General features: G+C 43.3%; 1 protein-coding gene across 3 annotated transcripts; it reads right to left on the bottom strand.

Annotated features, from left to right (window-relative positions):
• Positions 1-4,095: 4,095 nt before the first annotated feature.
• Positions 4,096-19,703, bottom strand: vrk1 (VRK serine/threonine kinase 1). 3 transcript variants are annotated; one of them, XM_023994063.2, is made up of 13 exons: positions 19,615-19,703; positions 18,589-18,748; positions 18,352-18,407; positions 17,983-18,052; positions 17,287-17,374; positions 15,924-16,032; positions 15,568-15,660; positions 13,192-13,324; positions 12,283-12,403; positions 12,130-12,188; positions 8,576-8,748; positions 6,731-6,827; positions 4,096-6,646 (listed from the first exon to the last, which is right to left on the bottom strand). In XM_023994063.2, exons 2-13 carry the CDS (start codon positions 18,746-18,748, stop codon positions 6,456-6,458), a joined length of 1,350 nt encoding a protein of 449 aa, XP_023849831.1. In that variant the 5' UTR covers positions 19,615-19,703; the 3' UTR covers positions 4,096-6,455. The 3 variants fall into 3 exon arrangements, with proteins under 3 accessions (XP_023849831.1, XP_023849833.1, XP_023849832.1); XM_023994065.2 differs by having other exon boundaries at positions 6,731-6,824; XM_023994064.2 differs by having other exon boundaries at positions 19,624-19,699.
• Positions 19,704-19,988: the final 285 nt, after the last annotated feature.

Genomic DNA, 19,988 nt, shown 5'->3' with positions numbered 1-19,988 from the left:
GGGGAGTGGGACAGAGGAAGGTAAATCAGAACACAATAAGAGTGAAATTTCTGTGGTTTCTTTTCATCAGAAATGCTGGTGGATAGATAGGTGTGGACAATTGTGGCAGTGAAGCTTTTATCTAGGTATTTATTTTGAGAGAGAAATACAGAAAGTGACTGTAGGGCCTCGGCTGTATGAGCTACTGCATGAACAGGTGGTAGAAGCCAGAGCTCTGGACAGACACACACAAAACACACAATCATATAAGTTATATATACACACACAACATACATTCACATAACTTTTACCCAAACGCACACAGCAAATTCTCCAGTGTAAAAAAACGAAACAAATCAACACTGACAGTGTTACATCAACACTGAACAAACACTGAACATTGATTTAACACTCAGTTTGAATTTGTTTTGTAAGTATTTAAAGTATTTTGAGAGCCTAGTTTTATGATAATACAGGGGCATGAAACTCATGCACATCACTTTGAACCAAAACATTCATTATCATATTTCCCAGCATGCTCTACTGCAGGTTGATTTTTAGAATAGTTTGTTTCAAAATCAATGTTTGTGCATGTTCATTGATTTATTCATTAATCTTATGCTACACAAAGATAAATAGCCTTCATATTTCTAAACTAATCCTGATTGTTTGTTCGATATTTTTTCCCCGTTACTCAAATGTGTGTTCCAGTTTAAATAATTTAGGTAGTCTACTCACAAAATGCCAAACCCTGGCATGCATTCCAAATGTTGATTGCAGGTGAATAAAAAATTCCAACTGTTGGGAGATCCTAATTCTGTCTGGGATTATGCAGGTCTGATGTGGCGTGGCCTGCGTTATGAACTGGGGGACAGGCATGCACTTCTAAGTAAGAGTACAAAGGATGACCTTACAGGGTACCACTAGTGCCAAGTGTTTGTACCCCTTCAGGAACAAAATAATAAAATGCTAATTCTGAGTTTAACATACTGGATGAATTTACAAAATGTTTGTAATTTATATTTGAGCAGCATAAAATTAATGAATCAATCAATCAATGTACAAATGTATAAACGCAACACCCATGTTTCACGAGCTTAAATAAAAGATCCCAGACATTTTCCGTATGCACAAAAAGTGTATTTCTCTCTTGTTAGTTAGCATTTTTCCTTTGCCAAGATGATCCATCCACCTGACAGATGTGGCATATCAAGAAGCTTATTGAACAGCATGATCATTACACAGGTGCACCTTGTGCTGGGGACAATAAAAGGCCACTAAGAATGTCTAGTCGTCACACAACACAATGCCAGAGATGTCTCAAGTTTTGAGGGAGCGTGCAATTTGCATGTTGACCGCAGGAGTGTCCTGTGTTTCATTTAATCTGGTAGATGTCATTTGCTGTCAGCGAACACCTATACAGTACAGTCAATGGTCAACACAAACAGAAATACTCAAAACACTTCAGACTCACAGGAAAAATAACACTCTCCCTGGTCTTCTCTTAGAGTTCATATTTTCTTAACTTTGAACTCTGAGTGCGCCTCAATAAATGCGACCTCACATTGCCTCAAAGTTACAAGACTTAAAATAGTGACACTAGTGAGTTAAAGTGTTATTGAGTTTTATGAGGCTGGGTCTGTCTATATCGGTCTGAGATCCATATCATGGCCTGGTGCTTCAGGAGGGACAAGAGGTGGTTACACTACTGCTGGGAAGGTAGTCACGATTCAGCATGTGTCCATCCAGTGTGTGTGTGCGTGTGCTGCGGATGGTGTATGTGTTTCGGACAGTGAGTGTGTTGTGTGTGTGTGTCCCTCAGCCACATCCCGGCCCCGGAGAGCATGTAGACACCCACCTGCAGTCAGGCACTGGATAAAAACACAGGTCAATCAATGTCCGCAGTCGGGCACCGCAAAACACTGTCACCCCCTACCACTAGTGTAACTGTTACAAATGGCATCCTATCCCCTACAAAATGCACTACCTTTGACCAGGGCCCATAGTGCTACCATTATGTGCCATTTGGGACATAGTCTGTGACTGTGCCTGGCCATGAGCGTTAGTGAGGGAACAGGTGGTATTGTTATGTTTAAGTGTCATCTCCTTCACCCCTCTCCTGGTTCTCCAGCCCCCCTCTCTGTGCCATCATTATGTGCTACTGCCCCCTACTGAGGAGCGATGGCTGTGCGCCCCCAAGGTCACGGTTTTGTCCCAATCATCTATCCTTCCTTTCTCCCAAAGTGTGCATTTGTTCACTGCCCTCCATGGGTTTGAAAGGAAATGACTGGTATATGAAAATTCCCTGTAGCCTACACCAATACAATACTTTAATATTTGTGGGGAGCAGTGAACGAGTGCACTCTTCAGGAGGAAGGAGAGATTATTGGGGCGCAACCCAGGTTCTGGGAAGGGAAAGAGAAGGGAACAGGCAGGCAGGGGTGCACTTATTACCTCCCTCCATGCGTCCGGGCTGGGCTGAGGGGATCGATGCCACCACCATGCAGCCATGAGACCCTGCAGGCTCACAAAACACAAACATTTACAAAGACATCTTCCTCTGTGTGTGGTGTGTCACTTATAGCCAGGGCAGCGTGTGCCTTACAGTGTGTGAGGGACGGAGGGAGAAAGGCAGGGATCTAACCAGAGTTAATGGGGGATAGATAGGAGGTCTGTAGTTTCCCTTCAACAGAAACACCTGGTGCTGAGATGTCTGTATGGGCCGAGGGAGTGCATAATGGAGACAGTGGTGGTAAGGTGGACAGCGTATATGACAAAATGCAGCTCAGGTGACAAAAGGATTTATGTTTTTGGAAACAAGCAGGTTTCCTTTTTTTATATATGGTAATATCCTGAACCATTACCAACTATCAGGTGAGGAAAAGATGGATGTCTTTTCAAAGCTTAGATCAATATGCATCATAACAATGTGACTAAATTTTTTTTTTTTAAATGAACAGGGTTATTATTTTAAATCAGTAAGAGGCACTATTCCACATTGACCTGTCTTTCAAAACATTGACGTTCAAAATAACCACTTCTCCGCCCAAAGACGATGGTAAAATAGTGAACTTTATCAGTAATACGGGCTACAGAGACACTAATCTATGTCTGACCATCTCTTCTCGCCAAATGTGAACCGAATGACCGTTAAATCATCTCCAATCTCCTCGCATTAGTCCCTTGACCCTAAATACTACGCTCGGCCCCAGTCAGGCGATTTCAGTTACAGAAGTTAGACACAATCGGTCTAATTTGCGACAGTTTTAGTAAATCCTGTCACTTAATTTGAAGTCCTGCACATCAGGCCTAATTACTGCACTCTGAAGCTGTGGCCTCCTGGCCTGGGTCCAACCCACCGGTGGCAGATAGGCCATGGGAGAAGATAGAAGCGGGGAGGGAAGAGTAGAGTAGAGTGAGGAGATGGAAGGGGGAGAAGAGAGGAAGAGAGGGAAGGGATGGGGCATGAGCCCTGGTACCCAAACATGTCAGACACGCTAGAGCACCAAACTGACGCTTTACATTCCCATTAGCAGATTACAATATAGACGGAGATACTTATCTATTAGGGGTCACGAGAAGAAGAAAGATGACCAGTTTCTACTTAACATTATGTTGTAACTGGAAACTATGCAGGACAAACAGTTTAGGAAACCAAGTGTATTGTATGTGTGGGATGACTGAGTAGCATGGAGGCATTTTAGATTGCCATATATTTTTCACCTATTGGATTCAAAATACACGACACACGTAAACATGATATAGGGTGCCCGATCAAAAACACATATTTTTTACATTTAATTCAGCTCGTCATGCTGACAACTTTGACGACGACAACCACAAAATGTAAAATCCTCAACAGTTGTTACGAGAAACCTGCACCACATCTCTGTGCTTATTATCGGATGTATTAGGTTAGGGAATCCAATTTTTTTTTGATACACAATAACTGTTAATGATATGCCTGGGGTTAACACCCCACTTAACATTTCATATTTGTCTTGGTAAGATGTATCTTATAAACATAAGGAAGTGAAATTTCATCACCCAATAAAGAGTGGGTGGACATCTTGCATGACACACGTTTTTGGTGTACAGAAAGCATACCACAGAAACTCTCATCACTATTATTTTATTATCTGACTTACAGAAGGCCTTGCGTGTTAACAAAAAAATATGCAGTGCAGAAGAGATACAAACGATACTGTACAAACTTTTAAAAGGGAGTATCTCCTAAAGTGGAACTGACAGCATTTTAGAAATATGAAATCGTATTAAAATCTGTTCATATACACCCCCAGGAAGAATGACACGTAAAAAATATTTAAAAAATCTGACAAGCAAGCATAACGTCAATTTCCCATTTGTTCATAAATTTGGGGAATTACGTATACTAAGGTGGTTGTGAAAATTCTTTAGCAATATAGAGTGGGAAATTGGCAGTGCGTTTGGACAATTAATAGACTGCAGCAAATAAAACCTAATAAAAACACCTGTCTTGTCCAAGACCGGAGTCTACACAGACTGGTGTGCTATAGCAAATCAGAGCTACGGTAGGGCTTTATACAAACAAGCCATTTGCCACACGGGCCTGCCATCATTCACTTTGAACTGGACTGTGTGTTTACAGGCAGTTGCAACAGCACAACTTTAGATCATTAGAACACATTCGCCAAAAGCAACAAAATACACCTGAATGGATTTCTGCAAATATGTAAACACCAGAGTCCTCTTACATTTGGGAACATTACAATCATTAAGAGGTGGGCTCTCTCTCCCTCAGTTATGCAAATCAACAACAAGATCAACAACTAATGCTAGCCAGAGCAAGATGAGCTAAACTCTAATAAAGGGACATTAGATACAGTTGAAGTCGGAAGTTTACATACAATTAGGTTGGAGTCATTAAAACAAAAGAAATCAGCCAAGTTCTGAGAAGAAAAAAATAGTACCTCTCCGGGAGCAATTTCCAAACGCCTGAAGGTACCACATTCATCTGTACAAACAATAGTACGCAAGTATAAACACCATGGGACCACGCAGTCGTCATACCGCTCAGGAAGGAGATGCATTCTGTCTCCTAGAGATGAACGTACTTTGGTGCGAAAAGTGCAAATCAATCCCAGAACAACAGCAAAGGACCTTGTGAAGATGCTGGAGGAAACAGGTACAAAAGTATCTATATCCACAGTAAAACGAATCCTGTATCAACATAACCTGAAAGGATGCTCAGCAAGGAAGAAGCCACTGCTCCAAAACCGCCAGAAAAAAGCCAGACTACGGTTTGCAGCTGCACATGGGGACAAAGATCGTACTTTTTAGAGAAATGTCCTAAAAATACTCTAACATTTCACATTCTTAAAATAAAGTGGTGATCCTAACTGACCTAAGACGGACTTCAACTGTAAACCGTCTCAAACTTATTCAGCTAGTTGGCTGTCAAAATTGCACTGATAAACAACGGGGAATTGTAGCCTACTCGTCCTTCTGCAGCTTGCCTGCCAATGCATGCTCGTCCCAACAAAGCACCCAAGCTAACTGGCTAAAGTTGGCTAGCTAGCTACTTCCAGACACAAACGAGAGAACACCTCACTCTGACCATTTCACTCACCGTAGCAGAGCTGGTTAGGCTGTTTACATGTTAACTAAATTGTTTGTGATGGACTATCACATATGTTTACTGACACTGGTCATATTCCGCAAGTGTAAATGCATCAGTCATTCTGGGCTCTGGCACACTCAGACGAGAGTGCACTGAAATCGGAGTAGATAGCCAGAGTAAATTTGCAAACGCAAGAGATATGCTAACTGAATAACAGTCGTTCAAGTTCTTGCTCGCTCACCAAATGACACCTGCATCTCTAGCTGTGTATAGCCACCGAAAAACAATATGAGGGGAAGAAGCCAGTCACTCACCCACTCCTCCAATGGCATGACATCCTCCTAGCGTTAGGCTCTGCGTTTTTAGCTTATTACATAAATAGATACTCTAGCCTATTAGTCACGTTATGACTGACTTGTGATCATTGCCCTTGCTAGTTCGATTGTATTGACATTCCCATCCTTAGTTACATTCATCAGTTTTTGTCCAAAATATTGAGTCATTGAAACTGAAACGGTGCATCCCGATTGGAGGAAGCAAACAATGTACCAGGCCAGCTGTGATTTACAACCTGATAGCAATATTTTTGGGGCGAATTATATTAATCATGCATTGAACTGCATCCATCTACTCTGCCAACAATGCCTTAGTGTACATCATGGAATGTTTAGTCAAATAGAAGCTATTTCTTAAAACCGTTACAAAGCGATTTTGTAGCGTAAACTGGGAATTTGACTTTTTTTGACTGGTATTATGATTGTTTGTTTAATATCGGCAAAGTAGTTCAAATTAAAGCTGTCAGTTCCACTTTAAAAAGCGGACAGTGAGAGGAAGGTGAGCGAGGGTGGCTGGAACACAGAATGAGAAGAACAACTCATTCTGATTCTAATGGATCTGCCTTTTTCTTGGGTCTACCTCTGCCTCTCTTCAGGCCAGGAGTGGTCTGAGTAGCCATCTCCACCAGTATCTTCTTGGGGCTAGCAGCCTTCTTCTTTGGGCTAGCAGCAGTCTTTTTAAGGGTCGCTTTCTTCTTGGGGACGACTACCCTTTTCACTCCATTCAGCTCTGTAGGGAGAAGATTACAATTTAAAAACGGTAAGATTTAACCTGAAGAGAGGGGAGAAGGAAAAAAGGAAAGGAGATTCTTACCTTTCTTTTCAGCTTTTCTTTTCTTGGCGGGAGTGCCGTCGGTCTCGTCATCAGCCTCCTCTTTATAATCTACCGCTCTCTTTCTTTTGGGAGTCTTCTGTGAGGAGAGGGAAAGAAAAGAGGGATGAGAACAAGTGCAGAGAGAGAGAGAGCGACAGCAAGAGAAACAGCGAAACAGCGAGAGAGAGAGAGCGAGCGCAGTGGTCAAATCTCCCGGTCCGCTCGCAGAATCCTTGGAGGAGGCCGAAATCAAACATGAAATGAGAAACTCTGCTTGGGTACACGACGACGACCGTTTACATCTGCCCAGAGCCTTGTGTGACATCCGAGCAAATGCAAATGATCACTGCCATCTCGCAGAGTAAGAAAACCTTCTACAGGAATAATCCATTCAGAGTACAAATTAAATTATGGTTTCCATGACCTTGACTATCTAAATAACAACAATGGTCAGGGCTAATTCTGTTTCTTGGGTCATCATCTAAGGCACCTGGAACTTTCTTTGGGGTCAAAGTTGAGATCTGATGGTTTAGTAACTGACAAATCTTTGGGGTCAAAGTTGAGATCTGATGGTTTAGTAACTGACAAAGCAGAGCTGTATCCGTACTTAGTGAGGTGATCCCCTTGGTACCATTTTCATAAACTATGACTTCATTCCCCCCCCCCTTATACAGATTAAAGACTAAAACGAAATAATAACTTTGTCCATGAAATCATACCGGCCGAGAATGAGGCGACGAGAAAGATGCACTTAACGACAGCAATCAAATCCTCCATCTCTCCTTCCTTCCCTCCTCCCTCCCTTCCACCTTTTCCTGCATCTCTCAGACTGTATAATGAACGCTCGCCCCTCTCTCGGACTTGAACTATCACTCACCCAACCCCCCCCCCCCTCTTCTCTTCCCTCTCTCCTCTCTGCTGACTTCCATTTTGCCAATTGCTACCTCATGATTACCAGCAGACCCTGCTGAGCTGAACAGATTGGCTGGATAATTACATACAATAACGGCAGTGGGCAGGTAACCCTCAACTGGCATGGGCCAGCTCCCCGGTGGCACCTTCCATATGCAAACGGCATTGTGGGTAGTGCGAGGAGGGGGGAGGAAGAGGGGCTGAAGGGAGAGGGGAAGAGGGAGGAGATCCCTCCCTCTGCCGTGAGAGCGGTGCGCTGATTGCGGGGACGCGCCGACTCCAAGGTTACCGTGTCAGCAAATTTGTGATACATTAGCGAGGGATAAACACAGGTACTCAGACCTGTCGGAGAAGAGGGATGGAGGGAGGGAGGAGAGGAGGGAGGTAGAGAGGAAGGAAGAGGGGAAGATAACGAAGAGAAGAAAGGGGAGAGGAGGAGGGAGATAGGTAAGATGGAGAAGAGAGGGCAGGAAAGGGAGGGAATTGTGAGAATTGAGAGAGCGGGGAGGAGAGAAATGGAAAAAGGCTTTTTGAGATGGTTGGAGGAAACCCAGTGTGTAAGCCAGAGTAATGTAGAAATGGCTTTGATCAGCAAAATGAAGGCTCTGTGTGTGTGGTTTGGGTGTAAAAACGGCAATAAGCAGCGGTCAAGGTACATCTGTTAAAAGCATCACACCTTAATTGGATTTGAAAATCAATGCACTTGGCAGCCATTCACACTAACGTGCACAATTAGTCTGGGATCGCGCTCAGGCATTTTTACATTTCAAATGGATTTTAACAGGTAAACACATTAGGGGTGGTTGAAATGGGCTCCGTTTGAAAGGCCGGGCTTCAAAAAGTTCTGGAGCGTGCCAGGTTTTAAATGCTGAGGCTACCATGACCGCACAGCAACACGTCTCTCTTAATGTGTTGGGCTGTGTGTGAACCGACCTCGACAGAGGACGATGGCCCGACTCCGTTGACCGAGGAGAACTCCAGCTTGTCGTCATCTTTGGCGCCGATCGACTTGAGCCCCGCCTCCAGAATGGACCGGAGCTTCTGATAGGCCGGCTTGTCTGTGTAGCCTAGAGTCTTCACCTCCTCCATAAACTTCTGAAGTTCGTCTAAAAAGGAGAGAAAACAATGATTATGGGGGGGGGGGGGACAGGGTGCACACCATGAAAATACAAGTTTGATATTAATCACATTTATTGATGCGTTTCAGCCACCGTGTTTCAGTTGCTGCCTTCCTCAAGGGAGGCTGATCAAGCAGCACCATCTCCAGTATACCATTTTTTTTTAATAATAATAATTTAGATGTTCCATTTATGGTAATATCTACTGGGAGATTTAAGAACACCTTTTAAGTGAGTCCTATCCACAATTAAAAAGGTAGCTAGCTGCAGTGGTTACATTTCTACTGTTCAATGTAGCACACAGTAGAAAATAGTACAAGGCAATGAATTTCTACCTGTTTCCCAAGCTGCTCCAACAGCATTGTGATAAGAATACAGTCATCCAACACAGAAAACAACGGACCATACTGAACCAAAAACAGACAAACTAAGTCAAATCAACGATTCACAACTGACGATAAACTGAAAAACTGACGCTCCGAACGGTTGTTATCTAGTGTTGATCCACCTCTACGCAGACGACACCATTCTGTATACTTCTGGCCCTTCTTTGGACACTGTGTTAACAAACCTCCAAACGAGCGTCAATGCCATACAACACTCCTTCCGTGGCCTCCAACAGCTCTTAAACGCAAGCAAAACTAAATGCATGCTCTTCAACCGATCGCTGCCCGCACCCGCCCACCCGACTAGCATCACTACTCTGGACGGTTCTGACTTAAAATATGTGGACAACTATAAATACCTAGGTGTCTGGCTAGACTGTAAACTCTCCTTCCAGACTCACATTAAGCATCTCCAATCCAAAATTAAATCTAGAATCGGCTTTCTATTTCGCAACAAAGCATCCTTCACTCATGCCGCCAAACATACCCTCGTAAAACTGACTATCCTTCCGATCCTCGGCGATGTCATTTACAAAATAATCCTCCAACACTCCACTCAGCAAACTGGATGCAGTCTATCACAGTGCCATCCGTTTTGGCACCAAAGCCCCATATACCACTCACCACTGCGACCTGTATGCTCTTGTCGGCTGGCCCTTGCTACATATTCGTCGCCAAACCCACTGGCTCCAGGTCATCTATAAGTCTTTGCTAGGTAAAGCTCCGCCTTATCTCAGCTCACTGGTCACCATAGCAACACCCACCCTTAGCACGCGCTCCAGCAGGTATATCTCACTGGCCATCCCCAAAGCCAACACCTAAATTGGCCGCCTTTCCTTCCAGTTCTCTGCTGCCAATGACTGGAACGAATTGCAAAAATCGCTGAAGTTGGAGACTTATATATCCCTCACTAACTTTAAACATCAGCTATGTGAGCAGCTAACCGATCGCTGCAGCTGTACACAGCCCATCTGTAAATAGCCCATCCAACTACCTACCTCATCCCCATTTTGTTTTTATTTACTTTTGCACATCAGTATTTCTATTTGCACATCATCATCTGCACATCTATCACTCCAGTGTTAATTTGCCAAAATTGTGATTACTTCGCTATTATTGGCCTATTTATTGCCTTACCCCCTTCCCCCATTTGCACACACTGTATATAGATGTTTCTATTGTTATTGACTGTACTTTTGTTTATCCCATGTGTAACTGTGTTGTTGTTTGTGTCGCACTGCTTTGCTTGATCTTGGCCAGGTCGCAGTTGTAAATGAGAACTTGTTCTCAACTAGAGTACCTTGTTAAATAAAAGGTGAAATAAAATAAAAACAGGATTTAAAAAAAGGTGTTAGCTACTGCACTTCCTTCCAGTTACACTCGCATTCCTTTCCTCTCTCCTAATACAGCACTGGCACTTTGACCTTGGGGCTAAGTCAAGAGAGAGTGAGGAGGAGAGGAGAGAGGGATGAGGAGAGGAAGTGGCACGGTGCGTCAGCCCCTCTTCCTTCTGCTCCGTCGCTCCCAAACTGTTGTTTACCGTCTGGGTGAAAGCTAAAATAAGTCACACCAAACAGAATTAGTGATGATGGCGGACACAACAGAACCATGGTGGCTCCACTGCAGTCACCTCTCTCTCTCTCTCTGTTGTGATGCGTTGCGTGTTGCTGTACGCACAAGACAACAGCCCGCGGAGAAATCTCTCCTTCTGTCACACGGCTGCCACAAAGCGCACAGAGCGGGCGCTGCCACATAGGGATCAGAGGAGAGGAGGCCGACAAGAGTAGGCGGAGAGGAGGAGGGAGGCAAGGCCCTGGCTTCAGGATTAAAGGGATAGTTAAACTCCCCAAGTCAAAGTTTGTTATAAGGCCCAGTGCAGTCAAAAACGTGATTTCACCTGAAACATTTCCACACTATGAAGTTGGAATAATATTGTAATATTGTGAAAATTATGAAAATGCCCTTTAGTGTAAGAGCTGGTTGAAAAGACCGCCTGAAACTTCAGCCTGTTTTGGTGGGATGGGGTTTTGGCCTGCCTGGTGACGTCACCAAGTGGTAAATTAGTTAATAGACCAATGAGAAAGAGTTCCAAACCTCTCTGCCAGTAACAGATAGTTTTCAGTTTTCCCCTCCCCACTCAGACCACTCCCAGACAGTCCTAGCAAAAGTCTTGCTTGAGAAATTGCTCTTTGCTAAGATGCTATTTTTGTTTCTTTTTGACCACAATTGAAAACAATCACAGTAAAGGTACTTAATTGTTAACTAAAAAGGATTTGATATCGTGTTCCTACTTCAGATAGAATTGTCTTGTCGACTAGGCCCCCTAGTCCATATTCTAAGGTGAATGATATGTAGAGCCAAATTAAATCTACAGGCCTCAATACCGTACGAATGACAAATCGTTCAAAAATAAAATCATAGATATTTAACAAATCCTCAAAAAGTTTACACCATATTTGAAGTGTTTTCACTCTAAATGGCTAGAAAACTTCAGTGAGCACTCTAGCCGTCCCCCATACTGACTCTCACCTATGCTTCACACTAATGCACTCAACACATATGTAAGTTCACGGCTTCACAACAAAGTTAAAGTGGAAAGTTTTGTTGCGGTCGGAGAATTAGCGGTGGTGCTAATGAATTAGCATTCATTACGAGGGAAATCGGCAGGTCCCATTATTATGGAGTGAACAGCCACTCTCCTCTCCGCTGTGTGTGTGTGTGTGTGTGTGATGAAGAAGTGCTTCAGTTCAATTAGGGATGGTTGGGGCTGTGAATGGAGCAGAGGCAGGGCATGTAATGTGGAGGGCTGAACTCACAACACAGGTGTTCTCAAGGACCACAGAGAGTCAGTCAGTTCGGCTAGTAATGGCAAGTCCCCACAGCAATATGGACTTCGACGTCCACACAAAAAGGAAACTGATACGAGGGGCGTATCCAAAGGAGTCCAAAATAAATAAATAAAAAGTGAATGAAAAGACCTCACCTGGCTTGTCTTGTGAGGAGAAACACTTAGACATGAACTCTGAGACGTTATCTCTGCATCTGTAACGGGGGGGGGGGGAAACTTAGAGGGATGTGCACACAAATGTGTGCTTGTGTGTGTTCTGCACATGCAGGTATGTGTGTGACATCTTACCGTAGTTTTGAGTCTCTGACGTAGAGAGAGTCTTGCAGCTTGTCTTCCCAGGGCAGTTTACTACAGAGCCACTGGACCATACAGTACCACAGGATCTCCAGATCACTCCTTCTACAAGGTGCTGTAGAGATACAACAGTTGAGTTGACCAATAGACACTAAACTCTGGACTTACATTTGCCGACATAATCAGCGATGGAGCTGTTGAAATCAGCCCGCGTAGGTGTGCATTACAGCAGTTGTTGTGGTTATCCAATTGCAAAGCGTGATTGTGAGAGCAGCCCACCCCAATGGGCTGTCGCGAGGTTGCATAGCAGAAATGTGCAGAAACGTGGGAATTTTTCAACGCAGCTCGCGAGCTCTCAAGTCGCCAACCATTAAGTGGGTGTGTCCTTAGGTTTCCTCCTCCCATCGAAAACGATCGCTGGTAGCTAGGTGTGAACGGCAGGTTATATACACCTTAACGACTGGTCGCTGGTAGCTAGGTGTGAACGGCAGGTTATATACACCTTAACGACTGGTCGCTGGTAGCTAGGTGTGAACGGCAGGTTATATACACCTTAACGACTGGTCGCTGGTAGCTAGGTGTGAACGGCAGGTTATATACACCTTAACGACTGGTCGCTGGTAGCTAGGTGTGAACGGCAGGTTATATACACCTTACGACTGGTCGCTGGTAGCTAGGTGTGAACGGCAGGTTATATACACCTTAACCGCTGGTAGCTAGGTGGTGTTGATACAAGTAAAGACACATTTAAAAAATAATAATAATAATTACACACTTGACCAGACAAAATTTCAAAATCGAATGTTAAAATGTTCCGTTTCAAACCATTTTCCCGCCACCACTTGCTCCCAAATGAACGTGCCCTGGCTTGGCTCAGTCAGAGGTGAGGTGTGCTGTACTTACAGACTCCTTTGTGTGCGTCGATGCTGGTGAACTCGATGGTCCCGTCGTGGCACCTCTTAGGGTCCTCCTTGTACTCCTTCAGTATGCCTTCAGGAGAGTACCTATAGGCCAGCCCATAATCTACTAAATAAACCTATAGGTTTGCAAACAAAACAGACAAATTCATGCATGCACACACACACGGACACATATCCAACCTAAGGAATATACACGAGATGGGCCTAGAACTAGTATATTACTAATAATAAACCGTACATGTGTACCAAGTTCGATGCTTTTATAAAAAAGTGGGGGGGGGAAATCACCTGGACTACAAGAATAAAATAGGGATCTTTCCCTTTCAATAAGATTCGATACATGGGCTCCGATACAGGAACGATACGTTATACAGTAGTTTGAAATGATTCCATACGATTCGATTTGATTAGAGAACAAATCGATGCAATTTGGTTGGATGCACTAACATTTGTTGCATAAACACATTCATTTCCTATTCTAAATTAAAATCTGCTACTGATGGAGCTCATGAGCTGGGCCTCTCTGAGCTAGATCTGTCTTGAGCTGACTTCTATGTGTGTATGTGTGTGTGTGTGTGTGTGTGTGTGTGTGTGTGCGTGCGTGTAAACAATGTATGGTCTATGTACTACGTAGTCACCTGAGCTGAGCCATAAGGGAGACCAATACCACCCCACTATAAGATTGTGGGGGGGACAATGTAGCCTGTTTTTTGTCCCCCCCCCACGTTGTTTCTGAAATCACCATCACCCACTAATTAACTTGTCATTTTGGCAGATTCAATGTTTAAGATAGCGATGTATCAATATTTATTGTTTACAAATTAGCTATGACATAGCCAATGAATATATATAGCACAATTTTGGATTTCACCCCGTCTCAAAATCGAAGGGTTTCGACCGACAGTTTGGAAGTTCTCCTCTTGCTTCAGCCATGCAGTGCACATTGCAATAATGATAGCTCATTGTAGATCTAAAAAATGACCATGAAAGCAAAATGACCAACGCTGTTGTTGATGATGTCCCTGATCAAAATAATGGTAAACTATGGTAAACCCCGTTTAGGAGTTAGAGACAGATTAGAGTTGTCTCCGGCAGCTTACTTTTATTCCGGTAAAACACCCTGTTCAACAGCACATAGATAACAATAAACCTAGCAAATGACATCGGTTGTCACTCAACTAATAAAAGCCCAACATCACGCAAGTAAGTTTAGCACTTGAACGCTAAAAGGTGCCACGCAGACGTGCAAGATCAGGAACAGGCCACCAACCTGGCATTGGTAAGCACGCGAAACTGGGCATAGCGCTCAGTTTGACGAGGTCATTGATATTGCCTGGGGATGTTTGGCACGCACGCAAAATGACGTGTAGATCAATGACAGTCAACACAGTTTACAAGCAGTTCGACACTGAAAGAGAGGACCCATCAGTCGTCGTTCGGGAAGGTAGAAGGAACGCAATATGAGCAACAGCAGCAATTCGTACCGCTTTTCTGACAGACGCGTGCTACATTTGGATAGGTTTGGTTTCCACGGACCGATGCGCACCGGCAAATCGTCACATCCGTACAACAAAGCATAGAATACAAGTCATGGCTACAGTACAGTAGGTGGCTCCCTCCTTGCTCAAATCATCAGCTCCCAGAAAGTCAAACAAATCTTCCCAACAACTGCAGGGAGGAAGGGAGAAGGCAGATTGAGAGAGAGCTAACCCTGAGACTCCCAAGGGGCCGCTTTCTAAATTGTCATTTAAAAATAGCACTTTAATAACACACCGTGGATACATTATTAATCTCTAAATTAAATATTTGCCCCTGCCCCCACCTTGTTTGCTTGAAAGATCTCTTACCAGTCATCTAATCTCTCCCCTGTTTAGAGGAATGATGAACGCCCCCATCACCCTCTTCTCTCTCGCATTTGTTTAATTGAATCTAATGAACCAGTGGCAGGAGCATAATCAAATAAATAAATATATCCAACGTTTTTTTCAACTTAGCTACATATCGGGTCAAAGGAATTACTTCCCTTGAAGAGGTAGAGACAATCATTTGAAATCGTACCCAGACTGAGAAATAGGCCTCCTGTGAAACTGTAATCCACTTCACACAAAGCACATAGCCAGGCTACATAGCCCTGATAATATAGTGTACCATGTACGCGAGCCATATCAGGACTAAAAGCTCCACTACATGACCGTTTCTCAATCCATTCCCGCGGTGCCGTCACACCCGATTGAACTAAACTTTTACATCAAGCAATGGCTTAATAACGAGCTTAAATCAGGCGTGTTAGCACAGGGCCAGATCAAAAATGTGTCAATCAATGCAGAGTGAATAGCAGACAGGTGGGACAGCCACTGACCTGATTGGGGTTGTCGTGGCTGAGGAGGAGGTTGGAGGCTTTGATGTCAGCGTGGACATACTCATGCTCATGGATGTACTCCAGAATGTCAAGCTACACAAGTGAGGGGAGAAGAGAAGTCAACATATAAATATCAAACCCATTATTTACTGAGATAATAATGCATTGGCAAACAAAATGAGCGAGAATATTTTTTTTAACACAACACTCAAGACACAGTAAATTAAATAAACAGCCAACATTATTTTAGAGCGTGAATGAAATAAATCAATGCTTTAGTTAGCTGTTGTTTTAGTCTTTTCCCCCCCCTTTGGCTCGGTTATCTAAAATCGGCAGTTAAGATGACTAAAACTCACGAGTCTCAGTCCGAGCTGCAGGACCAGTTTTCGGGGGAACCTCCTCCCACTCTCCTCAAACTTCTTCTGCAGGTCCGTCCCAAACCGGTCCATCACCATGAACCTGTACCTGGGAAGGGAGGAACCAGAGGGAAACAGATTCAGGGTGCATCCCAAATGGCACCCAATTCCTATAGTGCACTACTTATATGGCACCCTATGGGCCCTGGTCAACAGTAGTGCACTACAAAGGCAATAGGGTGCCAATTGGGAAGCACACAATCGCATATGTTAATCAATCAAGATCACTTTCTTTGCAGCTGGAGAAGCAGTGGGTTGGTTGGACATTCATGAATGCATAACTTTATGGGTGTCTGTAAAGTAAACAATTGCTATGTTGGTTCAAAGCAGTGTTGTCACGATACCAGAATTTTGACTTTGATACCAGGTTCAGTATCACGATACTTGATACCAAAATGACACCACGGCGAAACGAGAAAGCGTATTTGCCAAAGTCATGGAATGGCACTTGATCCACAAATATGTTTTTGAGTTCAATATCACTACATTTAAAATGTTTGAATGTATGCATTAATGAATCAATTATACAACCAATTTGACGCCGGTAAAAAATAAACTAAGTATATAACAACATAACATAATAGTCTATTGATAAACTGGGTAAATCAAGATGTAGCCTAGGCCTATTCACAATACAGGTGGATGCATATTAAATAGGAGTGTGTGCAGGCATTGAGTTATTGAGCTTGTTTTGGCTGATTTCAAATCAAATGTTATTTGTCACATGCGCCGAATACAACCTTACCGTGAAATGCTTACTTACAAGCCCTTTTCATGGGCCTACAGATGAAAAACAATATTTCCATTCAATTTGGGACTTGTTTTCAATATCTTCTTTTATAAAAGTGTGTGCTGTCTCTTTAAGACCCATGATGGCATTCACACACACAGTTGCGGGCTCAAGCAAAGATGATTTTGACTGGGAGAGACGTGAGGCTGGGGAGATTAAGTGAATAAATCAAGTTTTTCGGTGACAATCAGCTTTGAAATCAGCAATATTCTGCGGACAGGGTAGAGCTAGCAATGAGTAAGCGGAGCAGGCACGGAGCGCTAGCGCTATGAGGGGACATCGGCTGCGTTGATCGACTTGATCCTCTCTCGATCAGTAGATGACTTGAGAAACATTTGACAAAAGTACCGAAAGTAACAGAAATTCTAGTACCGAACTGTTTTTCATGTTATACTATCGAAAAAAGGTACTAAGGTGTTGGTATATTGTGTAACACTAGTTCAAAGGTATTTAAATGAGGCTGCCATCAAGGTACTGAAAAAAAACAGGTTTTAAAAGGGCACTAGTCAATACCTTTTCCCTCCTTTCTCATGCAGTCCAGACCCCCAGTACTTTGGCACTCCCAAATACTTTGTCTTGTGAGACTTCATCCAACTCTGAACTACAATACAGAACAAGTGTAGAACGGTTATAAAACAATACTACATATGAAAAACAGCAAAACACTCACCTAAAACAACATGCTAAAAGACAGTCACTTGTTAAGGGTTAAACTACATGACTGCAAGTGAAAAGTAACAGTAAGGCAAATCAAGGTAGTACTATTTAGCCTTCATACGAATGCTTCTAAACACACGTCCTAAAACTTGGTGGTGGTGCTCAAAGTAATGAGAAGGATAATTCCATGGGAGGGGAGCCAGAGGCAGTCGCAAGCTAATCTGCTACCGGGACAAATATTTACCAACAGACACCACCATATCCCATGAATAAAATATGAGCCTTCGTTCCTTAGTAATATAACAGTTAATTGTCAGGGGAGATTGACATTTGGATTGTTATGATATAAAATGCAAAGTTGTGGCCTTGGGGCGAACGCAGGAGCCAAAGGCACCATGTTGGAGAGAGAAGACCTCACTGCATGGCCCTACTACTTCACTTATTTAATTAAGAAAGTTGTTCCATTTCTCTATTCGTGTTTGTTAGTTCCAGTGTTGAGGGACCGCGTGGGTGTGCGATCACGAGGGAGGGAGTGGTATGTGGTATGCATACTTAGATCCGGCTTGGCAGCTCGCATGTAGAACTTGAGCTCTGAGAACAGTGGTCCGTTGTCACTGGGCTCCTAGATGAAGAAAAATAAAAACAGGACAGCTTTATTCATCCCATTAGTGTCAGTTTATGACATAATCAGGAGCATAAGATCAGTTATACTCATCCTGGAAACACTACACAGAACATGCAGCATAGGTAAGCCTGGAGTCATGCAGGGTAGTCAGAGTATATTGTCATCAACTGTACAGACATACAGTAAGGATGCTAAATGTTTCCTTTGTCTTGCGTGTGCAGGCATGAGATAGAACTGAGGCCAATCAGGCAATCATATACAAAAAGGCATGGGTTACCAAGCCAGAGTTGTCTTACCACTTTGATGACATATGGGGCACCAGCACCAACCGTTTCAGATGAATTCTCATCGGCTGTAAAACAATAACAGACCTCAGACTAACCTAGAGTTTAAAAGGGAATGGGCTGGAAATACATATGCAAGACATGTAGTCCTCCTGATCTTCTGAGGTCAGCAGATGAGGAATTCCCGATCAATAATCAATGAACTAGCCTAGATGTGTTTTATAACCCATGTTGCCATGCCTCTCTTACCCAGATAGAGCAGTCCGAAGCCGCCCTGTCCAATGGGGGCTCCCAGTTTCCAGGACTTCTTGCCAGTATCTGTAAGTACTTCTCCAGGGGGGAACTCCTCAGCAAGCTTCCTCTTTTCTGGTCCTCTGCCCTTCCTTGCTGCCTTGGCTTTAGGGGGCATCTGGAGGGACAGGATAGAGAATCTATGCAATCTAGTGATACATCTAGCAGATGTAACAGTGCTTCATTCAACAAAACTATCTTGCCACTGCCAGCCAGTAAGGGCTCCTGGCTCCTCCCAAAACATATAGCTTGTTATAAAGCTAGCAATGCCTTAATTTGACCTACACCAACATAAAGCAGTTTACTTGAATGTCTCGGTGAAGTTTGAATATGACGTGTAAACAGCATATCACATGATACATCACTTGAGTGGCAAGCGACTGAATGAAGGTAACCAATAAGGTAGCTAGCACATAATGCTCGTGGCTGAATGGAAGCAAGTCCCCGCATTAATGTTCCAACATCTAGTGGAAAGCCTTCCGAGAAGAGTGGAGGCTGTTATAGCAGCAAAGGGGCTCCAACTCCATATTCATGTCTATGAATTTGGAATCAGATGTTAGACGAGCAGGTGTCCATATACTTTTGGTCATGTTGTGTAGCTTATTATCGTCAATCTAGCCAGTTTCACTTTCACCAAATGGGTCGAGAGGGTTTTCCTATTTAGCTAACGTTATTAACTACTAGTTGGTAGCAAAATTTTGCGAACTTAAACGCCAATATCGGGTAAACAAGCGTGCATACGTGTGAAAGATTGTCAGGCAATTTCAAAGGCCAGTGAACATATAGCTAGTTAGCTTAACTATTTTGCTAACGTCGTAGATACATTAGCAATGGCCTTCATTCTGATGAAGCCTTGCCTTTGGATGATTAGATTGCAAAACCTAGCGTTGTCGTGATAATCGTGTTCTTAAACACGGTATATCAATATATCTAAAGAAAGGCATTGGACTTCACATGTTTATAACATAAACCTTTAACACAAACCTCGCTGACTTTGTTGTTATTTCCAAGCTATCCTCGATGCTTCTCAAAAATTCCCGCACTACAATCCAACCGGAAATCGATTGGCGCATTCTGCAACACTGCTCAAGCCTATTGGTCAGAAACACTTTCTTTAATTTGCATATTTACAGGGGTGCTGGGAAATGAAGTTCTAAATCGAATGTGACGTTGATGCAGGTGCTCATGCTGAGGAGGAGATCGAGGAGGATAAAGGAGAAGAGCAGCAGCAGCGTATACCTCTATCTACATGCAAAAGTAGAAACATTTGATAGGTTTAGTAAAGGTAGTAGAGATTGGAGGCAGTACATTTGTATGATATATATTATATATTGTATAATTATCAATTATATTGTAAC

Source organism: Salvelinus sp. IW2-2015, linkage group LG9, assembly GCF_002910315.2.
Source record: "Salvelinus sp. IW2-2015 linkage group LG9, ASM291031v2, whole genome shotgun sequence".
Taxonomy (NCBI): domain Eukaryota; kingdom Metazoa; phylum Chordata; class Actinopteri; order Salmoniformes; family Salmonidae; genus Salvelinus; species Salvelinus sp. IW2-2015.
Note: the sequence above shows the minus strand (reverse complement) of the source record. Positions and strands in the feature narration are given on the sequence as shown.

What these genes read in the sequence shown, in the direction of transcription:
- vrk1 (XM_023994063.2), bottom strand. Translation starts at nt 18,748, where the DNA reads ATGCCCCCTAAAGCCAAGGCAGCAAGGAAGGGCAGAGGACCAGAAAAG. An exon ending in CATGAGAAAGGAGGGAAAAG is followed by an intron (nt 16,033 to 17,286) that starts GTATTGACTAGT and finishes CTCCCTTCCCAG; the next exon opens with GTACAGGTTCATGGTGATGG. An exon ending in TGCAGCTCGGACTGAGACTC is followed by an intron (nt 15,661 to 15,923) that starts GTGAGTTTTAGT and finishes TCACTTGTGTAG; the next exon opens with CTTGACATTCTGGAGTACAT.